Source organism: Amblyomma americanum, chromosome 3 (genome assembly GCF_052857255.1).
Source record: "Amblyomma americanum isolate KBUSLIRL-KWMA chromosome 3, ASM5285725v1, whole genome shotgun sequence".
Lineage (NCBI taxonomy): Eukaryota > Metazoa > Arthropoda > Arachnida > Ixodida > Ixodidae > Amblyomma > Amblyomma americanum.
Window position 1 is genome coordinate 189208746 of NC_135499.1, and position 23187 is coordinate 189231932.

Below are 23187 nucleotides of genomic sequence, written 5' to 3' on the forward strand. Positions count from 1 at the left end.
ATTCCATTCGCAGAATGGGAGGGAGCGACCTCTGCCGGAGCTCCGCGCCCCGTTCGTGATCCGGTGGAGCGCTCGCGATCTGCCATTGGAATTCAGCATTACATCATCATCATCATCAGCCTGACTACGCCCACTGCAGGGCAAAGGCCTCTCCCATGTCTCTCCTGTCGTTTGCCAGCTGCGGTCACCGTATCCCCGCAAGCTTCTTGATCTCATCCGCTGAAGTGCCGATTGCTCGTTGCGCCATGTGAACTCTGGCCTCTACTCTGTACCACAGGGCAAAGACCGCGACGGGACACCGGCGGTCTCGGCTGTCGAGATTATAAAAAAAGCTTTGGCAGATGCTTCCCTTTTCGCTCAAGTGCCTTGCGAACTCGGCCACCGTCTGACATATCTTAAGTGTTTTTTTATGCCCGTGATCGGAAACACGCAGCCAGTCACGCGGCCACCAGAGAGGAACCTTCCCAGAAAAATAACGTCACGCCATCGCCTGCGAGCAATTTCGTCCGGACCAACTATGCCTGTGACTTTATCTGTGCTGACGTTATTTGTGACTTTGTCTGTGCTTCTGACTGTCTGTGGTGTCTGGACCAACTGTGCCTGTGACATTATTTGTGCTGACATTCTTTGTGACATTATCTGTGCTTCTGTGTGTTCTGTGCCTTTGGTGTTACATATTTTTTATTTGTTTGTTTGCTGCTTATATTTTCCTGCTTTTCTCTTTAAATTAAGTTTTTTTTTAGCGATTAGCTCCTTTTCTTTTTTTATTGGCTTTAAGCCCGGTAAAGCGTTGCTGGTCCGGGCTCCCTCCCTCTTTCATTTGTTTTTCTTGTATTTTTTCTGAGAGGACCAATAAAAAATGTAGTATGCCTCTACCATCGACCTCCAGTTTAACCTGTCCTGCGCCGCTCACCGTATCGATCACCTCAAATTTAATTCTGCCCACCTCACTATCTGTCGTCCCCTACTACGGTTGCCCTATCTTGGAAGGAATTCCCTTCGTTATCTTAAAGGGAAGCTGAGGACAAATTGAAATTGGCCTGGGCAGACAGGACGTCGCTCTCTAATCACAAAGTGACCGCGCACTAGAGCTCTCAAAAAACAGAGCTTTCATAAGATAAAGAACAAAAAGAAATACCATGTTTTTCACCAGGGCGTAGCAACACCAGGTCAATACACGAACAGATACGACATGTGTCGCCATCACCACCCGATGTTGCAAGTAAAATGCGCGTGTCGACACAAGATTTTTCTGGCTCGAATCCCAGAGGCTAGCCTTCGAAACGGCGGCTAACAGCCCTGCTCGGTGTAGACGTCACGAGTTTGAATCAAGTGACGACAAAAATTTTTAAATTCAATTTTCCGAGCCATAAATGCGTATTTTTCTGCCAGACAAACGCTGACGTACCCGGAGAGAGCCAGAGAATTATTTTTAGCCGAAATGAGTAATCAACTGGGTCACGGAGTAGTCCCACTGTCTACTCTCCGCGCTACACGCCCTGCCCGTGTCCTCTCCCTCAACTGAGCCAACGATACCCTGACCCACTCTGTTCTTCTCCTATATCCTTGTTGCCCCTCTCATTTTTCTTGCCCTAGCTCGCTGCGTAGCACACAATTTCTAGTTCCTACGCCGTAGGTGAGTACCGGCAAGACGCAACGTTCCCCTCTTGACGGACACTGGTACCTGAGAGTACCTGCCAAATGCACTCCACCATTCTCCCATAAAGAGGGACTATGTGGCTCCGAGTAGAATGGGCAAGAAAAGAGAAATAAAATAAAACTGCCCAGTCCGCACCGATCATTCTCCTACAGTGGATACGAGTCAAGAACGCATGGGCGAATGCCCCTCACAGGAGGCTGTCCAGCCAATGCCGTCGACTGGTTCCCATGACGCCGCGGTTGCAGTGCAGCACAAAGGCTAGGCAGGAAAGAAACAGGGGGCGGTCTTTTGTTCCCGTGCCCTGGGGCGTAGGCTCCTCAGCACTCTCTCGCCAACTTCCCCCTTCACTCCTCCGCGCCCAAACAACCCACCCACTCCCCACGGCATGGGGACAAAGGACAGCCCCCCTTTTTTTTTGTAGCGAAAGCTACATTGGCCACGAACTCGCAGTTTCGCCGTGCTCGCATTCCCACCGTGGTCGCACCGAACCACGTGACCAACCGCGTGACTGGTCACATGACCAACCACGTGACAACAACTAGCCAGACAATCAGACTAACCTGGACTTGCAATCAAGACTAACCAAGGCTAACCGAGCTATGCCTTAGCTTTCGCTACGTATATCCTGGCATAGCCGAGCTAAGCCATGCACTGCGAATTTTTTTTCTTTAACCGCTGCGTCATGGGAACCAGTCGACGGCATTGGTTGGATGGCCTCTTGTGAGGGGCATTCGCTGATGCATTCTTGACTTGCATCCGAGTATATTTCTCTCTCTCATTTTCAGGATATGCAGTCAGTAATTGTCCTCGATACATGCATTCAATACCTCGCTACATGCAGCCGACATGATGCTTAAAAATTTTCTTTACGCTTTCTAATCGCCGCCCACAACTGCTTCCTTTCCACCTCATTATCGTAGTTCGTATTCGTACACGCGGCAGCTGGAAAGAGGCGAATCTCTTCGAGTGCCCCACAAAGCTTATTATCGGATTTGCAACAGCAGCAGCATTTCTCTGCAACACACCACACAGTGCAACGCACTTCAAGCGCCGCCTTCCCATTTCGTCCCCGACAGAAGCGCGCGCGATAGCAATCAAAGGTCGGTTGCCGTCTACCTATAAAGCGTCAAAGCATGAGCGGACGCGGATTGCAAGAGCACACCTCTTCGACGCGAGGATGGCCGATAACGACCCGTTCCACTTATCTCGCGCGGAGCGGTGAACGGCGCATTCACGGGACCGATCATAAAGGGGAGTGCTCACCGCCCGCGTTTCGCCACCACACAGCTCAACCGCGCAACAGCAACGACGCCAATAAATATAGTTCCGCTAAGCGCCTCCGCTAGCCAGGGTCGCGATGGCGTCAGCGAGAAACCGAACAATGCAGAGACGCGGGAGGTTTTCACCGTCGCGTCCTCGGCGGCGGCGTCTCTTCGGTACGATCCTCTTTCCCCTTTCCTGAGTCACCTCCACACACTTGCACGTACCCGTCGCGCGCAAGGTCTGCGACGGGCCGACATACAAACCTTGACACACTCACCGCGCCGACTATTCCCAATGCCACGGCGCGTGTACATCGCGTACTTACAGTGTACACTTGCGCGCACGCCCCGGGGTCGGTACGCTATGCGTACAACGGAACACGTGCTGTTATTCGCGACCGTCGTCGCTTGCGCACGACACGCACCATTAGCTCTGCTCGCGGACAACAATGGCGGCGAGATCTCGCGCATCGCATTTGCATATGCGTCCGCAGATGCTGTTCTCTCTCAGACTGCAAAAAAGAGAGACTGCGGCACCCCCCCCCCCTTTTTTTTTTCACCCATGAGGAAAGGCGCCACGCATGAGTCATAAAACGAATGAACAACCCTAAACTAGCAATCAAGCTGCGTCAGTGACGGTCGCAGAGCCCGCCATGACTGGGCAACAGAAGCGGGCGGACAAACAGCTAATTAATGGCCTCTTCTATCTAACCTATGCGTGACGTTTGTTACTACGCATCGAAACTGCACAGCCAACAGATAAAGAGCGAAGGAAATGCAGCAGCACCGAAGAAGCTACATAACGAAAGTAACCAAACACGCATATGCGCACACGCGGCAGTTCTGACTCCGCCTCTTGTAAAGGACGTCCACAACACACATGAGCGCAGAAGTCAGCTGCATAGACAAGTCCCTAGGAGAGCAGCGCAAATCTGCGACAAGAAGACACACGCTGTTAAGCAGACACCGTCAGCTCATTGCATGCAACATGAGCCCGGTGTGCGTGAGAGCATGTGCCTGGGTAAGCAGTGACAGCAGTCATTCTTGCCAGCGTCTTACGTGCACGAGAAGCAAAGCCCGAGAGAGTCTCCCCTCAAGAAGGCACTTTTGCACCAACGCAGGCATCAAATTTAAACGTGGGCCTTAAAGCCAGGCGCTGTAAAAACCGTACACGCACCCATGGTTGGCTTTTGTATACAGCAGGCAGACAGCTGTGCGGTCAAGGAAGGTCAGCGAGACCGGCAGTGCCGCTGCTTGACGAATTACGCGACCATCGATCTAAGCAAGTGCAAACGGCGATCGATACCAGATGAGATGCACTGCAACCCGAATGCTGTCCTTATTCGGAGTGCCACTTATGAACCGGGGGCCGTTCCATCTAGTGCTTGCCGTCGAGAATGTTAATCCTTTTAAATGGAGCCATGCGCGAGCACTCCTTATTACATGCAGACTAGTGTACAGAATCCTTATTCGAAAAAACCATGCTAATGTGCCCTGCCATTCACACATCCCGTACAAGGCACGCATGGCCTGCCGGATATGCAAGCACAAGGTATTCATTCGAAACAAAAGCAGAGACGCCGACCACTAATAAAGATCTCTGACGTTTCGGCGCATAGCACGGTGTCCTTGTTCACAATGAAAGCATCGCCAGAAGTGGGTCGTTTTTAAATAGGCTTGAATGATCGCCGCAAGGAGTGTGCCTATATCCGGTTTAGATTTCCCTCTTTTCGGCACAACGCGTGTGATGCGGTCTGTATGATTAGGGGTTCCATACGCACCCGCGATGCTGTCAATTTTGCGAGAGTTCAGGTGTGTCAGAAACCTGCTCGCTGCGTCTTTTGGATGAGGAAGAAGCAGTCGTCCACGTATAGAAGAAAGACCTTCGGGAAGGGCACAATTAAAGGAGGCTAACGCCCATATCTTTATGCGATCTTCTTCAGATTCCGCAGGGCGTCGTGAACTGAAGGAAGTATACCTCCAGTAATTCTCACAGCTAGCGCGAGCAATACAACAGGCAGATAACGCAGCGGGCGCAGCGCATCCTTGGGCAGCTTTCTTTAGGTTATGGGGTATACAACTATTCCTTTTTTTTTTTTTTTGCTGGCGAGGGGGGGGGGGGGGGGGTATTGCACTCGCACCGCCACCAGCTGGCACTTTGGCCTTTCCTCTTTCTGTAATACCACTTTACGGACTTCTAGCAGTAGTCAAAGGTTATAAATCGAAGTAACAAACATCAGTGGACCAACCCGTTCAAGAGTGTGGTTTACTATAAGGATGCGGGGTAGAGGAAAGTCACTCGAAATCTAGCCTATCACAATCAACCAAGCAATCAATCAATAAACCAATCAATCATGTAGATAGCTGTTTTAAATATTCTATCCTGAACGCGTTTTTTATAACCGCAAGGAGACTAGTCAACAGGGTCATTCGATTCAAGGAAATGGACGGCGACCTCCAACGGTGACAGGCAATCACTCAGCGACTTGAAAACAAAATTTTCGCGCCGTCCATCAGTCGGAAACCGATTCGAATCAGGGAGAGAAGGCGGGTGGCTTGCAGAGACAACGTGTGACCTCATGTGCCCTACTGCGAGGTAGGCTTCAAAGAGCACGTGCGCACCAGTGTTTTCTTCGCTCATTGGGCCCCCTAGAAATACACAGGATCGACGCAATATGTGTTCAAACCGTACTGTCATGTGCGCTGACTCCGCTTGCTGGTGCCTGCTCGCGGCGAATCGGCAGCGATGAGAAAGAGGATCCGGTGACACTCTCGTGGGCACCGATGTGCCATTAAGCCTGAAGACATCGTCATCATCATCATCTCCGTTGCGATGCCCTGTTCAGCCTGTGCTCATTTCCTGTTTTTTTTCCCCGAGTGCGACCATCCTGCGACAATGCACCTGTGTCGCGGCATAAAACTCAGCGCCACCGAAAGCCCCGAATGTCACTGGAATGCATGCAAGACAGCTTTCTTCCTCCATGACGCGAGTCAATGCTGCTACAAGTTTACTTGTAATCTACGAGAGTATACGGCGCAGCTGCGCGTTTTAATTTTCACAGAGCATGCTGAAGACCTTCATCGAGCGAGCTGGCCCATTACATGGACATGCTCAGATAAACCGAACCACTTAAAGTCGCACAACGCGGCGCTGGAGTTTTGGATTGAGGACCCCACCCAACATCCACTCCGGTCTTCTTTTTACAATTAAATGTTTATTTTCTCTCTCTCTCTCTTTGGCCCGAGTATTCCGCACGCTTCTTTATATCGCACCAACCGCACGCGGCAAAACGGGCCTGTTTCTGAACAGGAGATGTCGTGATCAGAAACCCACTCAGCCGCGACGCAGCGCCCCTCAACGACTCAGGTGTCCAGCGCTCTCACCATCTTCCGAACACACATCCGCGATGCAGCCTGCCGAGGGAAGGAGACGAAGGAAGGGAGAAAAGAAGAGCAGCGGCTCGCGCGCGTCAAACCGTGACCGTGTAGCGGGTTTGCGCCGCAGCGGACACGGAACGAGACAAAAGGACCACTGAGCAGCTCGCGTGTAACGAGCCTGCTCCGCAGGAACAAAGGTGATCACACAGCCAAAGGCGGGAGAAAGTGAAGGGAAAGAAAGAAAGCACTCTCCTCCGCCGCTTCCCCTTCGCCTCTGACTGAGGGGGAGGGAGGGCGACTCGGCGAACGAGAGCGGAGACAACAGCCGTGGCCTGGATACGAAGGTGCGCCGGTCGCGAAAGTGAAGTGTGCCAGGCGACTCCTTCAATCTGCGGCCGCGCCGGGCGTGCGAGCGTTGCGCAACGGCGGAGGCGTTCCGCACGCTTGTCTTTGTTCGCTGTGCCAGGCGCCAGATCGGAAGGGAGATCGACCCAGATCGGCCGCACCCCTTCGGCGGGTATAGACACACACACCGTACAGCGCCGAGCTGTGCGCAGGCGAGAAAGAGTGCGCCGTCGACGCCGCGGGGCATGTCTGCGTTGTGCGCCATTCTTTCTCGGCGGGGTTCGAGTCCGTTCGCAGACGGCGGACGACCTCGAGTACGTTGGTCACGGTGTGGTATAGGTGGCGACGGTGCCGAAGAAAAGCGCGCCCTGAGTGAGGATGGAGCGTTCCCTATGAGCTGCAACAGAAGTTCAGAACAGTTCCATTCAAACTGGGAGCCCTCCACTAAGGCACCTCTTTCTTCCTTTCTTCTCTCAGTTTCTCATTTATCCCTTCCCTTACAGCGCGGTTCACTGGTGTCCGCCGAGATGTGGGACAGATACTGCGCCATTTCCTTTCCCACAAAAACAAATTTCAATATGTTTCATTTGCGTGCGTGGAATTTTGTGTGAACGCGATCCTTGCACATAGTAGTAAATAGCGATCCTCTCCGCTACCCTTTCCTATCCCTCCTGTCTTCATTTCGTCATACCGATCGCACTCGGTATCCATTTTATTGCCGCCGGCTACAGAACAGGAAGGGAGGAGCAGCAGTTTCAGCCGCTGATAAACATTTGGCCGTTCATGCAGTATATGCTCCCGTATGTATTATTCATATGATGCTACGTTTATAAATATATACAAATAGTGAAACAATTTATTTTTACCTGTTATTTGTGTGCAGTCGTGGAGGCTTCATTTTTGCTTGAGCGATTGAGACGAGTAAGTGAGTGCGAAACATGATACACGAACGACGTCCGGGTTGTGATGGTATTCGTCTGTTAGAACTATTTTAAAGAATAGTACAAAAAGAACATAAAATTTGTTTCCCGAACGTGGAAACTGGTCCTCCGCTGTTCCTGTTTTGTATGGAAAGGCCGCCTAATCGCCGTTATCTGCGAGCCGAACCATGGCTGAGCACACACGCTTTATTTTAAGCTCTTTTTAATAACTCCAACCATCCGGCGCTTACGTCACAGGCGACGAAACCCGTCTGTAACACGGACCCGTGTATCGGAGCTTCTCTCGCCACATGCCGGGCGTGGCCCTGACAGCTAGCCGCCCATAAGGGAGAGTGCGAGCAAAACGATAAGCGACAATTAGTCGCCTTTATCGCGTCACTGACATCATTCCCGCGAGGCGCGTCCAATAACTCTACGTACCGTGGGGTCGTCGCACACCTGTGCGTAGTGGAATGCAGAGTTTATAAGGCGAGCCTAGTTCAGGCACAGCACGACGAAAAACCAACAGAGAGAGCCTACTGTCTATGAGACGTCACAAAGACGGCGATAACGGATCAAGACTGTGCCACAGCGAAGCAGTGGAGTCTTGGGGGTGAGAGGAGCTGACAGGGACAAGATTGGGAGAGGAAGAAAAAAAAAAGATGGCGAAACGAGAGAAAGGGGGAGGAAGGCGATGGCGGGGGACGTGGGCAGCGCAGCAACGACAAGCGTACGAAAACAATACAAACAAAATACAAAGATGGGCGTCACTGTAGACAGCGTGGCTTAAGAGCTGCGCAAATGACGAACAGACCAAACCAGACGCCCTCTGGGGGGCTTTCACTAATTTCCCGTGAGCCGAGAGGTGGAATGTTAGGGAAGGAATGGGCTACTTTGTCACGAGCACGTGGCTAAGAACGCACACGAGAGGTCTGCGTTTCAATGAACAAAGCTTCCTCCCCGCGGCTAAGGTTGATTCTTCCTGGGCGGGTCGTCGAACCGAGTTCGTGGGGAGTACCTGTTTGTAGTGGTGGGGGACCAGGCTGTGTGCAAAGCTTTCATGTTCTCCCAAGAAAAAAGAAAAAGAAAACTAGCAAGAAAGGACGGTCAAGGTTTCGCAGGGTTGTTTATCATACTGCACGAGGCAGGAAAGTGTGAGGAAGGAGGGGTATTAGCCAATTAACTAGAAGTGAAGCATTACTTTGTTTGGAGGGCGTGGATAAAACGAAGAGTACCAGGCTTTCGTTAAGACCTTCTTGAATAATATTAAACTTGTGGATAAAATAGGATTCACGCTGTTCACGTTCTCGCCTGTTTTTGAAGCCCCCTTGAATAATTGTTACTTTTAGTTGGTCAAATGGGTGTCCTCCGGAGTTCACATGCTTGGATAGGGGAAGATTTGGGAGTGACTTGGTGCGTGCGCGGTGATCGTTAAATCGAATGCGGAATGCAGTGTTTGTCGGCCCTATGTATCGCTGGTTGCACACGGTGCATACAAGAAGGTAAATAATGTTTGATGAGTCGCAGTCAAAGTTGCCGTTGATTGAATGCCGGAAACCCGACCTCTTACTCGTTGCAGAACAAGTAGTCTGCATGTGTTTGCAAACTTTGCAGCGACCTTTACAACAGGGGCGACATCCATATTCTGGGGCCAAGGAACTCGAAACCCCAAAATATGGATGTCGCCCCTGTGGTAAAGGTCATTGCTAAAGTTTGCAAACAGATGCAGACCACGTGTTCCGCAACGAGTACGAGGTCATTGGGGTATTGAGTTCCTTGGATACGATTAACAACTGGACGCCCCACTCCAGTTGTAGTCAACATAGTGCTGTGCGCTTCTGTTTTTATTGCTCCGTCATCAACTAACCACGCGCGCAACCTGTACACATTTCTTATTGTGTAAATAATTTGTGTACATTACCTCTCCTCCTATCTATCCTCTCTTCCTGTCCCCTCACCTCTTTCATTTCATTTCTCCATTCTGCCTGCTGTCCTTTATTTCCGCTGCACTAGCCCGGGAGCTTCAGTATCGATGGCAGTAGCCGGAGCTAGCAAAAATCTTATCCTTCCTTTTATTATTATTTTAATAAACTACTACTACTACTACTACTACTACTACTACTACTACTACTACTACTACTACTACTACTACTACTACTACTACCACTACTAGTTCCTTGGAGTGGATTATATAGTTGTGAATGTTTTCTGAAGTAACTTTGCGTCATCGCAGCCCTTAGCAATGAGATGAATCGACGCTAGCCACGGCCAACGCTGCGTACACAGAACAAAGACGCACAGTTGGCAGCAAAAGTTTACGGCCCGGGTGATTTATTGTAAACGTTCCTAGTGACCAAGTCGCATGATATCGATACCAGTGGATAGAGCATGCACGTCCCGTTATACGTGTCCACACGCCCAAATGCCGTAAATGCTTGCTCGCGACTGCGCCTGCATGCCTTCATCCGTTCCTGCTTCCCGTCCTCCTAATCCTCCTCGCTAACACTTCACATCTTCCAGTCAAGCGCATCAGCGTTTTTCTTCCTCTCCCTTGTTTCCGGGGAAATAAAGACGGGCGAAGATTTCGACCATCACATCGCAACTGCCCAACAGGCGCTTAAGAATCGCCAGACGCGTTTCCATGCACTAGGCGTCAAGCACAATCTTCCGACTATCTTCGATATGATCCTTCCCTGATAACACGGTCGAGAGCGGCGGCAGCAGGCTTGCAGGGTTCAATAACTTGCGGAGTGTGATCCCTCGGCCGAAATGTGCACCCGCCACTAGTGCTGCCACGAATACAGAAGCTATTGTGGCTTCCACGCGAACTCGGAAGCGATACATCTGCCGAAAAAAAAAATTAATAACGAGTGAAAAGCGAGGCTAAAAATAACACGGGCTACGCGGTGGCCCGACTCCAGTTATGCCGGAAGTTGGGGCGCACCGATTTCGACCGTGTACGCCAGGCGTTCAACAGGGCAGGCTTTAAAGCAGGATTCACAACCGGTCACGATTTTCTTTCCTTTCCTTCCCTTAATAAGCCGCCGCGGTGGCTCGATGGTTACGGCGCTCGGCTGCTGGTCCGAAAGAGGCGGCGGGTACGATTCCGGCCGCGGCGGTCGCATTTCGATGGAGGCTATTAGGAATGGCCGCCAGCTGGTATTAGGATTGGCGCCAGCATGTCTCGAGGATTGCCACCAAGACAGAATCTCTCGCCAGGTGTCTGCGGGGTGCATTTACCGCGCTCGCCCGGTCGTTGCTGCGTGGGACAAGGGGGGAGCAGGGTTCTGCGAAAATCCCGTTAAGGAGTCGCTGTCGCTGGCCGCCCGCGAAGTTGTTCCGGCTGTGTTCCGATTTTCCCCGAAGTCTCCACCGACCCGACTACTCCTGGCCTCACGGGCACAGCACCAGCGTGTGAACGGATCGTCACAGTGGCTTGTCTGCAGACTTCGCCGGCCATCGCTAATGGCAGAACCACTGGGGATTATCTCCTGACGAGGTTGCGCCTCGGTTTCTTCGAAGTTTACCGACCGGCGGAGAGTGGGCGAACCACCTGACGTCTCCTGCCAGTCCGACGGGGTCCTGGCCGCATACCCCTTTCCCTCGGGCTCAACTTATGCCAGGGGCGCGTCCATGTGTGCGGAGGTGTCTGTGTGTGATAGCGAAAGTTTTGGCCCCACCCGCCACGGCGAGGGCGTCCCCTACCTGGGGAATTTAGGGAAGACGCAGTCGAAGCAGCTCACTTCTGAATTTAAAAGCTTGTAAATATATAAAATAAACCAAGTCTTCTTTCTCCACTAACGAACCCTTCACTCAGCGGCACTCCGGGTCGGAGCGGGCGTCATATTGACCGAGGTTGTGTCGAGAAGCGACTCCGATCCCCACCTTCAACAAGGCGAAATTCTAGAGGCCCGCGTACTATGCGATATAAATGCACGTTAAAGATCCCCAGGTGGTCGAAATTATCTGGAGCCCTTCACTACGACTTCCCTCATAGACTGAGTCGCCTTGGGTCGTTAAAAACCACCAAACCAGGCCTTCCTTAGTGAAGCGCTGCCGATACCCTGGGGTATCGGTATCGGTGACCTGCTCCGAGAGGCGAAATGACAGGTCACGTGGCCGGGCATTTTTTACCAGAAGGTTGTGTCTAGAACCTCTAGAACAACTGGTACAGTACGGCATGACATGGTATGGTACGCCACCACGGCATGATATCGCATGACATGTGTGGTTCGACGTCTCAAAACTGCCCGTGGGCTATGATTGACGCCGTAGTAGAAGGCTCAGAATTAATTTCGATCGCCTGGGGATCTTGACTTGCGCTGACATCGCACAGCACATGGGCGTTTTGTGCATTTTGCCCTAATCGAAATGCTGAGCAGCCGAAAGCCAAAGCCACCGCCTAAGCTTTAGAGGCCGGAGCTTCAGTTTCTCTTCGCCACTGGCCTGTCGTGTGTGTAGTGCAAATTCTGGTCGCCCATTTTTTTTTCTTTCGAACTCGAGAGCCTACTGCATAGCTTGGTGTCCCATTTATGGCCAGTGAACGTACTGAAAACGGCAGTAACAACGACGAATTCAGTCCGAGGCGAGGGGTCCTGGTTCGAAGGGCGCCGCCATTTTGGAAACGATTTTGGAAACTCCGAGGGCCCTTCCTGGGCGTACGCGCCCAGCGTCGGCGCTCTTGGCGTACGCCCGTTCCGGCGTACGTACACCGGAACGGGGCATGCATCTCCATGTTCCTGGTGCTGGCTCGCTTCCCCTCTCGGTCCGACGGAGAGAATTTCAAGCCATGAAGAGAAGGGGTTGGGGGACGATGAAAGGACAACTTAAACCGCGAAGAAAAGTTCCGGGAACCTGGAAGAACTTCAAGCCATGAACAAGACTCACCGAGAGCCCCGCGATCCTCCCATTGTTATAAACAGAACCCCGCTTCCGACGCGCACGCGAACGCCTGTGCGTGACGCCGAGGCTCGCTGACGTCTTCTGCAGTGCGCATGCGTAGACCGGTTTTGGCGTAAGCCAAGAGCGCCGAAGCTGAGCGCGTACGCCCAGAAAGGGCCCTTGAAGTTGGCTCTTTAGAGTACGCAAGAGTCCCACACGCTAAAATTGCGTATACGTAACACGAGCGTACGTTGGGGCTCGATATAAAATAGAGTTTGGCGCATACACACTTCAAAGCACGCCACCCATGTGCCTATTTACACTGGCACTACATTCTGGTTTGGTTTGGTTTATGGTGGTTTAACGTCCCAAAGCAACTCAGGCTATGGGGGACGCCGTAGTGAAGGACTCCGGAATAATTTCGACCACCTGGGGTTCTTTAACGTGCACTGACATCGTTCAGTACACGGGCCTCTATAATTTCGCCTCCTTCGAAATTCGACCGCAGTAGCCGGGCACTACATTCTGCAGTGTCAGAACGTTGCGTGCACTCATCGAAGCTTTGGTAGTGATGCACGGAACTACAGGGATGGAACACTGTTCCCTATCATCATCTGCTTAGAGCAGTTAGTCGGTTAACCAGCTGCACATGCGACACTGACATGAAACCGTGTATGTGCCTGACAAAAACGTGTCATGTTCTGGCTACCACGACTATTGGGCAGCAGTTACATCGTTGCCATGAGCAGGTATACCACGTGAAGTTCCGCCCTCGCACTCGACCGAGCCCAATGATAACATGTCAGCCTAGTTCTTGGAAGTGAGCTTTCATTCGCGTTTTTGATTGCCGGCTATCTCACTTACCTTCAGTCACTCCTTCAATGGCGATAGCATTTTTTTCTAAAAGAATAACTCTAACTTCAATCATTTGCACGTTACTTACTGGTAAATAAACTGTACATGCTGATGAAAACGCCGAGACAGGCTTGAAATGACTTTTGGCCCGACAGGATTGCTACATTATATCACCGAAAAAGTCAGTTATTCATTCGTCGAAAGTAATATTTTCCGAAAAAAAAAAACAGAAAAAGTCCGAAGAATTTACAAAAATGAAAACCGAACAGTCCACCCTATCTATCCATAACGCAGGTTCCAAAAGCGGAAAACAGCAAACACACGCCTGGGACGCAAAAATAAGCGGCCCAAGGTAAATGCCATTTTAATGGGATAGAACTACGCCGTAATACAACTATCAGTCTGCAGTGCAACTCCACCGACATTCAGGACAGCCACTCAGAATTCCTCCGCGACTAAAAAGTAGTCCGTTGTTAAAACTTTTCTTGTAACCTAAACAAGAAGCTAATCACAAGAAAAAAACTCTAAGCTCTAGAATTTTGATGCCTGGCGTCTTTAATGTAATCAAACGTTAAAAAGCTGATTTCGTTTACTATTAGTAATATAAGAAGCCGCGGACCGTGTCCCAGTTACTAGCAGATGTTTTAAGTTGTATCCTACTATACGCTTTCATAAAATACAAAGATGCTTTCCGCATATTCCGTTCCACACAGCACGGGTAGAATAAGAGAAATTATAATAAAGAGAAATTATAGTAATGTTAAACACGGCCACCAGAAAGAAGAAAGAAAGGGCCATAACAATCTCACGGGCAAAAAATGCCACTGGGGCTAGTTGGTCCGACATGGCTTTCGTAGCAGGGCGAAACGACAAAAAGAAATGTGTGTCGCGTCCTTGTCCCCTCTGTCTCGTTCTTTATGGCTAGCCTAACAGCGCTGCTACGACAGAACAGAGCAAATGCCTCGCTTTCAGCTGAGCGTTTATCCAGCGGCACCTCCTTGAACGAACGTTTGAGTCTATGATCGAAACATTTTGCGCATAGGCATCAGGCGCGCGGTCAACGGTAGTACGCCTTCACTGCTAAAAACCCCCAACTGCCCATGCGCAACAGGCATACGTTAATACAACGTAGTACGTCCATGCCAACGCGCCTGCGCAATACTAAACGCCTCCAAAGTGAAGTCTCTTTCCCTCCTGCGTTGCAGCGCTGACCCGTCGAACTGGAGTCGGTCAAGAGGCGCATCCGCCAGCGGCCGGAAGTAGCGGGGTCGCATCAGATGCGGTCCCGCAGCCGTGCACGAGCACAGCGTCCCCGGCGGCGGCCGATACGGACGCCGCCCTCGTCCGGTTCTCGACGGAAGCCTGCATGCGTCGCATACCGCGCATACCTCACTCGCGAAGGCACCGACGCGGCAAGGAAAAAAAAAGAAGGCTTGCCGCAAAAGGAACTCTGAAAAGCCGCACAGCAGGAATTGGGAAAGGGGTTCGCGATTTCGCCACGCTATTTGTTGCCCCATAAGACGCTCACATGCAGTCAGAGGAGGATCGCGAAATTACTTCGGCCGAGAGAACAGAGAACTGTGCGCTGTTAAGAAGTTCGTTCATCGAGTGCGTTATGCGCCGTATATCTCTATTTTTTTTATTTTTGCGTTTGGGTGGGGGGAGGGGGGTGCGGTGTTTTTCAAGGCAAATGCAGAACCATTACTACTACTACTACTACTACTACTAATAATAATAATAATAATAATAATAATAATAATAATAATAATAATAATAGGTTTTGGGGGAAAGTAAATGGCACAGTATCAGTCTCACTGTATCGGCGGACACCTGAACCGCGCCGAAAGGGAAGGGATAAAGGAGGGAGGGAAAGAAGAAAGAGGTGCCGTAGTGGAGGGCTCCGGAATAATTTCGACCCACTGGGGATCTTTAACGTGCACTGACATCGCACAGCACACGGGAGCCTTGGCGTTTTTTCTCCATAAAAACACCGCCCACCGCGGTCGGGTTCGAGCCCGGGAACTCTGGATCAATATCCGAGCGCCCTAACCACTGAGACACCACGGCGGGTGAACCATTACTACAAACTTTCATTTAAGGTTTCGAGATGCGCTGGCACTGGAACAAAGTTGCAGAGCATCAAAAACCGAAGCGGACATTACTTGAGGCTTTTTTTCCATTCTCTTTCTTCAGTGAACATCTCTGGTTACTGGCTCTGCACTTAATATACGAGAGGACGTTCCGTTTCGTTCAGTACAGACTAATTTGAAAGACAATCACGGCATGTTAAAAAGTGGATCAGTCAGCATATGCCGAGGTATCAGCATGTAAGAACTTCGAAAGCAGTGCTCTGTGGCTACTATAGCATCTTTATTAAAATATCTGTACTATTCTGAATAAACTGCGACACCCTGTATTATGATGTCGACTGCAACGAACTCGGAAAGGGCACCTTCGTGGCGCACGCTGCGAGCGAGGCACGATGCTGTCACGTGATTCAGCCTGACTCCTTCCACGGGGCGGGGAGAGTTCATACGCCACGTGATACCAGAAATTAAACCCCAAGTGCATTTCGCGTGGAGAAGCAAGCCGACTGCTTCCAACCGGGGGATATTTTCGCCTGGAAGCAGCCCTTCAATTAAAGGCGTGAATTACAAACTGTTCTGTTCAATTAATGAGCGAAGAATCGGAAATGTATTTCAGTACGATTTGTAAACGGCTTGTAAACTGCGCATAGAAGCTTACACAAACGGTCTGATTGACGTCGTACTGGAATGAATTGGTCGGTTGCTCGATTCTGGCGTTTAGAGCTACGCATTTCTTCCTTGATTTCGTCTTCCTTTTACCCACTGCAAAACTCAGCGACGGACTCGGAATAAATCGAACGCGCAACTTGGATACTAAATAAACCCGTAGTCTACACTCTTACAACCAGCCGCGGTGGATCAAGGTACAAATGTCGTGCTGACCAATACACGTTATCGGTTACCGGTTCCAACGTCGCGGCTGCCCGGCGTCGATAACATGCCTATTAAATTTCCGTTCTGGTTGCTATATATGCCTGCCGCCGTGACGAGATATCGCACGTCGCGAGGCAAAGGTGGCAACTGCAGCAGACAGCCGCCGGATAGTCCGTATCCGCTACGGTCTTGCTATTTCACGTTTTAAAACACTAGTTTTCCCTGTACGTTCTCCAAGTATTCCGAAGCAGCTTGCAGTAGCTCATTTCGAAGCTGCCCACGAGGAAACGGGTTCGGCAAGTGATATACATTTTCAGTTATTTGAAAACCCAAAGTCAACCCCCGAACGAAGGAAGCAAGCGACTGCATTCCCGTCAGGCATCATTTGAAGTGGGCCCGGTTCACTTTGTTCTTACAGACCCCCGCAGCTCAATCACAGATTTTGGCACGGAAACTTTTCGCGAAACTTTACAGCGTACTACTGCAGTGTTGCACAGGCAGCTATGCTTTCTGAGTGCTGTCCGTATTTGGCAAAAGCACCGGAACGATTACTGAGCGCGGGCATAAAACCGAGAGAAACTTTGGATCTGCTCAGCCCCTGATCGCGACGAGTTTTGCCGAACCTGCAATGCATCGAAGATTACGAAAACTTGTGCAAGTTCATATACTCATCTACGGGGCAGAAACGTGGAGGCTAAAGGAAAAGACTGGACTTAAATTGAGGACAACGCAACGAGGTATGGAAAGGAAAACGATGTAACGGGAAGAGAGCAGAGTGGGTTAGGGAACAAACGCGAGTAAATGATATACTCGAGGAAATCGAGCAGGGGCACGGCATAACGTTAAGGCACGATAACCGATGGCCGTTAACCATAACGCACTGGATTCCAAGAGAAGTCAAGCGCAGCTGGTGGCGGCAGAAAGTCAGGTGGGCGGTTGAGATTAGGAAGTGCGGGGATAGTGTGGCCGCCGCTGTAGCACAGGGCAGAGTTGATTGGAGAGATGGGGGAGAGGTCTTTGCCCTGCAGTGGGCGTAGTTAGGCAGCTGATGATGATACTTAAGTGTAGCAAAAAGCCCACGTTGTGATCATCTAGTCCTACATCAGGAACCATTAATTTTAGAATAGGTGCAGTATATTCCGATCCCGTATACCTCTCACAGATTGCACTGCCTAGCAGAACAATTTATTATGGACTCAGAGTGCAACAACGCACATTGCGGCTGACCGCCTGAGGAATTATCAGGTTTTTCACATTTAGCGGGTTGTCAGTCGGCTGAGCCTTAGATCGCCTAAAACGTAAAACAGAACTTGACTGAAAATAAAACAAAGCTGGCAGAAGAAGACCGATCGGTTCAACACACATGAGTAAGTTTCGACGCTGTAATTTTTGGAAAGCGGCGCAACCTTTCCCGGCTATCAATGGGAGGGGGGGGGGGGGGGGCAACGGCGAGCACTTTCGTATAGCTTTCAGGTTTTTGTGACGACTTCCTCGTTTGTTCAACACATTCCAGCAAGTATGCAGCACTACTGTGAGTAATGGCTTACCGTTAAACACGCAAAGCCGGATGTAAACGAGCACGTGAAAGCCCAGACAAAAAAAAAAATTAAAAGCGGATTGCACCTGCAGCGTCTGCGCGCAGCGCTGCGAAAGTGTTTGCCGCCAGTCAGCCCTGAAGACTGACACTTGCGATAATCCCATGCCGTTTTGCGGCTAAGTATGGCAAAACACACAGCACATCACGAACATTTCATGAGATGTTTTCGAGATCGGGCGAGTCGGCAGGACGGCGCTGTAAATAAAGAAATATTACAAAACTGGCGATGCCAGTTACGACACGACCTGTCGAAGAGCTTCCGCCAAACAGGTCACACGTTCCTGGACTTCCTGGCCGTGAAATGAATGCGGTTAATAGGAAACACGAGGAAAAAAAGAACTACGGGTATGATGGAAACTCGAGGGTAGCGGAAGTTCGCGATCCGTTTTCGCAAGTCTAGTTCGCGATCATAGCAGATAGCCATTTTATCGCATTCCGCGGAGCTCTTCCTTTGCGTCAGATCGAACGTGCGTTTCACTTCCGATTGACGTTAGCCAGGTGCGAAACCGGAGCAACACAGCGGAGGCCAGGCGAATTCACCCGGGAAGGATCTCCGGGCTATAACGCACACGAATTCCATAAAAGGCGAGGCTTTTTTAAACCTCCTGGCTACGGCATTGCCTCTACGAGCCCCGCAGGCCCTGGTGTTCGAGGGGGAAAAAAATCATGACAAAAACAAGCGAACGCAGCTACTCGTGAGAGGAAGCCGTCAGTGCGTAAATATAGCGCGCGCGCCAACACATACGCAAGTCAGCTCCCCGCCGCTTAGTCGACCAGTCTGCAATGAGTCAGAGGGCATCGGGTGGGGTTATTACACAACGCGACTCATCTGCCGTTGGCCGCTAATCGACGAAAAAGCGCACCGGTCCGTCACATTGGGACCCCACGTACGGTCGCAGCGGGCCGTGCAAAACACAGACAACGGCGATGTGAAAGAACAATCAACAGCTGTAACGCGATGACAACCAACCGCCTGTCTGTGGCAAAAGCGCGAAAACAAACCGAACGTTCAACCGTCACCCGAGGCTCCGTTTGAAAAAGTTATCTGCAAGACGAGCGCTTCCCACGACAGTGAAAATTAACTGAAAACAGTCGCGGGACCAAGACGGCAGTGCGTCGGGGGTACACATTACGAACTTTCCCGCGCCGTCCCAACAAGCAGTGAGCCGTAGACGCGGAAAAAAAAAAAAAAAAGGAGCGGGAGTTTGCCAGCTTGCCGGAGGCATGCGTACGCTGTCTCCGCCGGCGACACTCACCTGACTTTGAGGTTATCCAAAAACGCATCTGTGGTGATGTTCTCGAGAAGTACAAAGTCTCCGATTCCGACGTCGTCGAATCCGGCCATCGTGCATTTCACACGGGCCGCACTGTCAAACGAGAGGGCACTGAGCTCGGCAGTTTGAATTCAACGTCGGCGCACCACCGACAGCCACACCAACGAGCCTCACCGGCCACAACTACCACCACTCTCCGCTCCTCCCGCCGCCTACGACCGGATAGAGCGTGCGGCTTACGCGCCGCAAACGGCAGCAGCACCACCCGGCGACAGACCGGCGAACGAAGGGCAAGAATGAAACCGAACGTGAGCGCGTACGCCTGGCGGCGGTTTGGTCGGCTGGCTTCGAAGAAAATATTCTTTCTGCTTCGTTCTTTCGCTCGCTTGCTTGAGCGACGCTCTCGGCCTCGCCGTCGACTCGCGCCACTCAGCCTGAAGAACTGACAGCGAGGTCGCAAAACCAACAGCACTTTCCGCGCTTTCCCATAGACATCCTGTTAAGACCCGATCGGCGTGTTCTCGCTTCTTTTCTCCCTCAAATGCGGCGCGGTACTTGAAGTCCAGCCAACTTGTTCAAACTCTCCGCGTGGGGAGAGCGTACTACAGTCGTACAGCGGCCGCGCCTGTGTCATCAACGGACTCGCTTCCAGTCCGCGACGCAACGGAATCAGAGGAAGCTGTTCGCTGCCTTTCCATTCCCTTTAATTGTATTTCTTTGTTGTTTGTGTCTGTGTGTCTATTTGAGCGCTGCAGCAGTCCTAAACGAGCGAGCGAGTCGGCAAATGGCTCGGTCTGAGCAGCCGCTGACGGTTCGTGGGTCGGCGCGCAGGCAGACGCGTTGGCGCGCTTAGTTATTTTTGTTTTTGTCTCTGCCTGTGCCGACAGCGTCAGCAGTTGTGACAGCACTTTGTCGGCGGAATTGGATCTACTAAAGCGGCTGGAGTATTGCATTCCACGAGTCGCCGCAGCCGCCGGGCTCGGATAATACGGGCATCCTCATTTTGCCGCTTCTGCCTGTCGCTACATCGCAACTGCGCGAGAAACGTGAACAAGTTGCGTTGCGTTCGCTTACGTGCAGGCGCGCGCGTCATGTTTGAAAAAAAAAAAATGAGGTCCTAATATGAGAAAGAAAATTTCGATTCAAACATATATGTTTTAGCCGAACCAGCGATTTAATGAAACCTTCTTGGTCGCTTTATAAATTAGACAGGACTCACCCAGTCACAGAACAGCGACAGGTCGCCTTATCGAGTTTTTAGATTTCATTGATTGGGGGAATTTGAAAATTACCTTCAGGAGCTGCGGTTATGTCCCACAGACAATAAATAACCATTTTCGTGAATATCTATGGGACGTACGAATGATGGCCTGGAACGGATTCGGGCGTTATCCGGCTACTGATCCGGAGTTCCCGGGTTCGAACACGACCGCGGCGGCTGCGTTTTTATGGAGGCAAAACGCTAAGGCGCCCGTGTGCTTTGTGATGTCAGTGCACGTTAAAGATCCCCAGGTGGTCGAAATTATTCCGGAGCCCTCCACTACGGCACCTCTTTCTTCCTTTCTTCTTTCACTCCCTCCTTTATTCCTTCCCTTACGGCGCGGTTCAGGTGTCCAACGATATATGAGACAGCTGATACTGCGCCATTTCCGTTCCCCCCAAAAAACAATTATTATTTATTATTATCCGGCAGGGGCAAACGTGTACGTGTTTTACGTCGCATAAGTGGTTAAGGCTACCAAACACCGGGTTAAAGAAAAAACGTTTGCGGCACTAAAAAAAATGTTTTCGAGAAGTCACCGTTGGTTGAAAACATTTCCTTGTTTGAAAAACAAAGGCACGTAACAAGTCAAGGGCTGCATTTTATTCTGAGAGCAAGCTATATGTGGCAGAAGTGAATGTGCTCGTCACGTAGTGTAATGCTTTTTCTTTAGTTTCTCAAGTTTTGTGCATGAAAATAAAACATGTCTTGCTTTGACCCCGTCTCTTCCCGGGCAGCACGCATGGTCTTCACAATGTCCTTTCTGGGGATAGATCAGATAACACGGATTTTAGAGTTTTCAAGAGGCCTAAATTAGGATATTTTACTTTCAAAAATTCGTCTCGGAGACCTTCAGCTGCGCATGCTGATCAGCGCATGCGCAGCCCGTGCTGAAGGATGGTACCCCGCGGACGGGAAACCAGAATCCCCGAAGCGACCGAAGTGGAATAGCTGGAAGCGCTTGTTGACAGGTCTGTCAGATCTGGAAGAATCCAGCTGGACATCAACGTCACGGGATCGCCATCCTTCGGGAAGAAAACAGGGACCATACGTGCTTTAGCACCTCAGACACGGCATGCTTGCGTTGGCATCCAGTGGCCTGCGTTAATTTTTCATTTCGTCACGTTGGAGCGCATATGGGGGTGATGAAAGTGATTGTGCAAAGCGCCGGTTTCCAGGGCAGCAACCGCGCCAGATTTCAATGTTCGCCTCGTTTGCAGCCGACAAATGGGCTTCCACCGACTAAGGGCTCATTCACACTTGAGGGTCGCAGAGGTCGCGCGACCAGCAGTCGCCTGCGACTACACCGCAGTTCGACAACAACACACACTTACAAGGGCGACACGTTCACACTTACAAGGGCGACCTGCGGGTCGCTTTCTCGTTAGATTCTCGTTTGAAATGAGAACTCTTGGGAATGACGCCGTTCACGCCCTTTCGAGAGTTTCGTCTGCTTTGGCCGCTTCAGCGCTCGCGCTTGGCCCTCGAAAGCGCTCTGGTCCCTTGATATTAGCAATGTACTGCGACGACCTGAGCGGAGAGGAAGATATAGCGGCAATGTGCACCGCGGCCGTACAAGCGGCCTGCCAGCCATCCTGGATGCCGGCCGCTAATGTCAGAAAAATGCGCTAGTATGTTGTTTGTTCGCGTTCATACCATGCTCTGGGAAGACGAAATTCGAAAATGAATCAGTTTTGCGGGTCGTTGGCCAATACCGAGCTGCTGGATACAAGCAAATTTTTTCTCATAGCCGCGCTTTGCTGCTGTTGCCCAAAGCGGCTCGATCGCCTGGCTTCTGCTTTCTCCGCTGCTGAAGGCGTCGCGGAAATCGAACATATTTTTATATTATCATGAGACGGGGTTCACAATAAAGCCGTGACGAAAGTAGCTTCTTGGTTACAGCACTGGTCAGTTCCGAAGCGCCCTCAGCTGCGGCACCGGCTAGGCTTAGCGATGACTACGGCACCCAAGGAGCATATAGCGCAGTACGTCGCTCGACACACCCACGAGCGGCATCGTTGCCGAAAGCTCGGTTCGCTCGCTGATTGGTTCAGCGGTTTGCGACTCGCAGTCGCGGGGCCGCAAAATCGAGCAGCGAGCGACTGGCTTGCGACTGTCGCTTTTCGACCAACGCGTCCGTTTGCGGCTGTCACTTTTCGACCAAAACTGTCGCGCGACCTCTGCGACTCTCAAGTGTGAATGAGCCCTAAGTGGGATCACTCCAACACCTAAAAACTGAGCCCATTTTAATTACGTTGTAATACTGAGTAAATAGCTGGGGATTGTTTCATGGTTGGGTTCGAAGGGCTATACGCTACATTTGCGTTGGTTTTGATGGGTTGCAGCCTGTGTTTTATCCTGTGTGCTCTGGCCTTATTTCAGGTTTGGTTTGGTTTATGGGGGTTTAACGTCCCAAAGCAACTCAGGCTATGAAAGACGCCGTAATGAAGGGATCCGGAAATTTCGACCACCTGGGGTTCTTTAACGTGCACTGACATCGCACAGTACACGGGCCTCTAGAATTTCGCCGCCAACGAAATTCAGCCGCCGCGGCCGGGATCGAACCCGCGTCTTTCGGGCCAGCAGGCCTTATTTCAAATGCTGCGATCGGAAGATATGAACAGATAGGAAGCAGTTTGGTTTGCAGCTGTTGAAGGCATTGAGTAACGGCCTTGATGTTTTGAAGAGCTATGGTGAACACCACCTGTTTTAATCTCGTTTTGTACAATTGCCATGCTGGAACTATAAAAAGACAAGATTAAAAGGTCCCCGCCATACAGTTGTTAATCATCAT

General features: G+C 51.0%; 1 protein-coding gene across 1 annotated transcript in view; it reads right to left on the reverse strand.

Moving 5' to 3' along the window:
• Myo31DF (Unconventional myosin ID) overlaps positions 1-19436 on the reverse strand; it is a 72688-nt gene extending 53252 nt beyond the window's left edge. The window contains exon 1 of the mRNA XM_077659302.1: positions 19115-19436. Coding sequence (XP_077515428.1) covers positions 19115-19203 — 89 coding nt within the window. The 5' untranslated portion in view covers positions 19204-19436. The remainder of the gene's footprint in view (positions 1-19114) is intronic.
• Positions 19437-23187: the final 3751 nt, after the last annotated feature.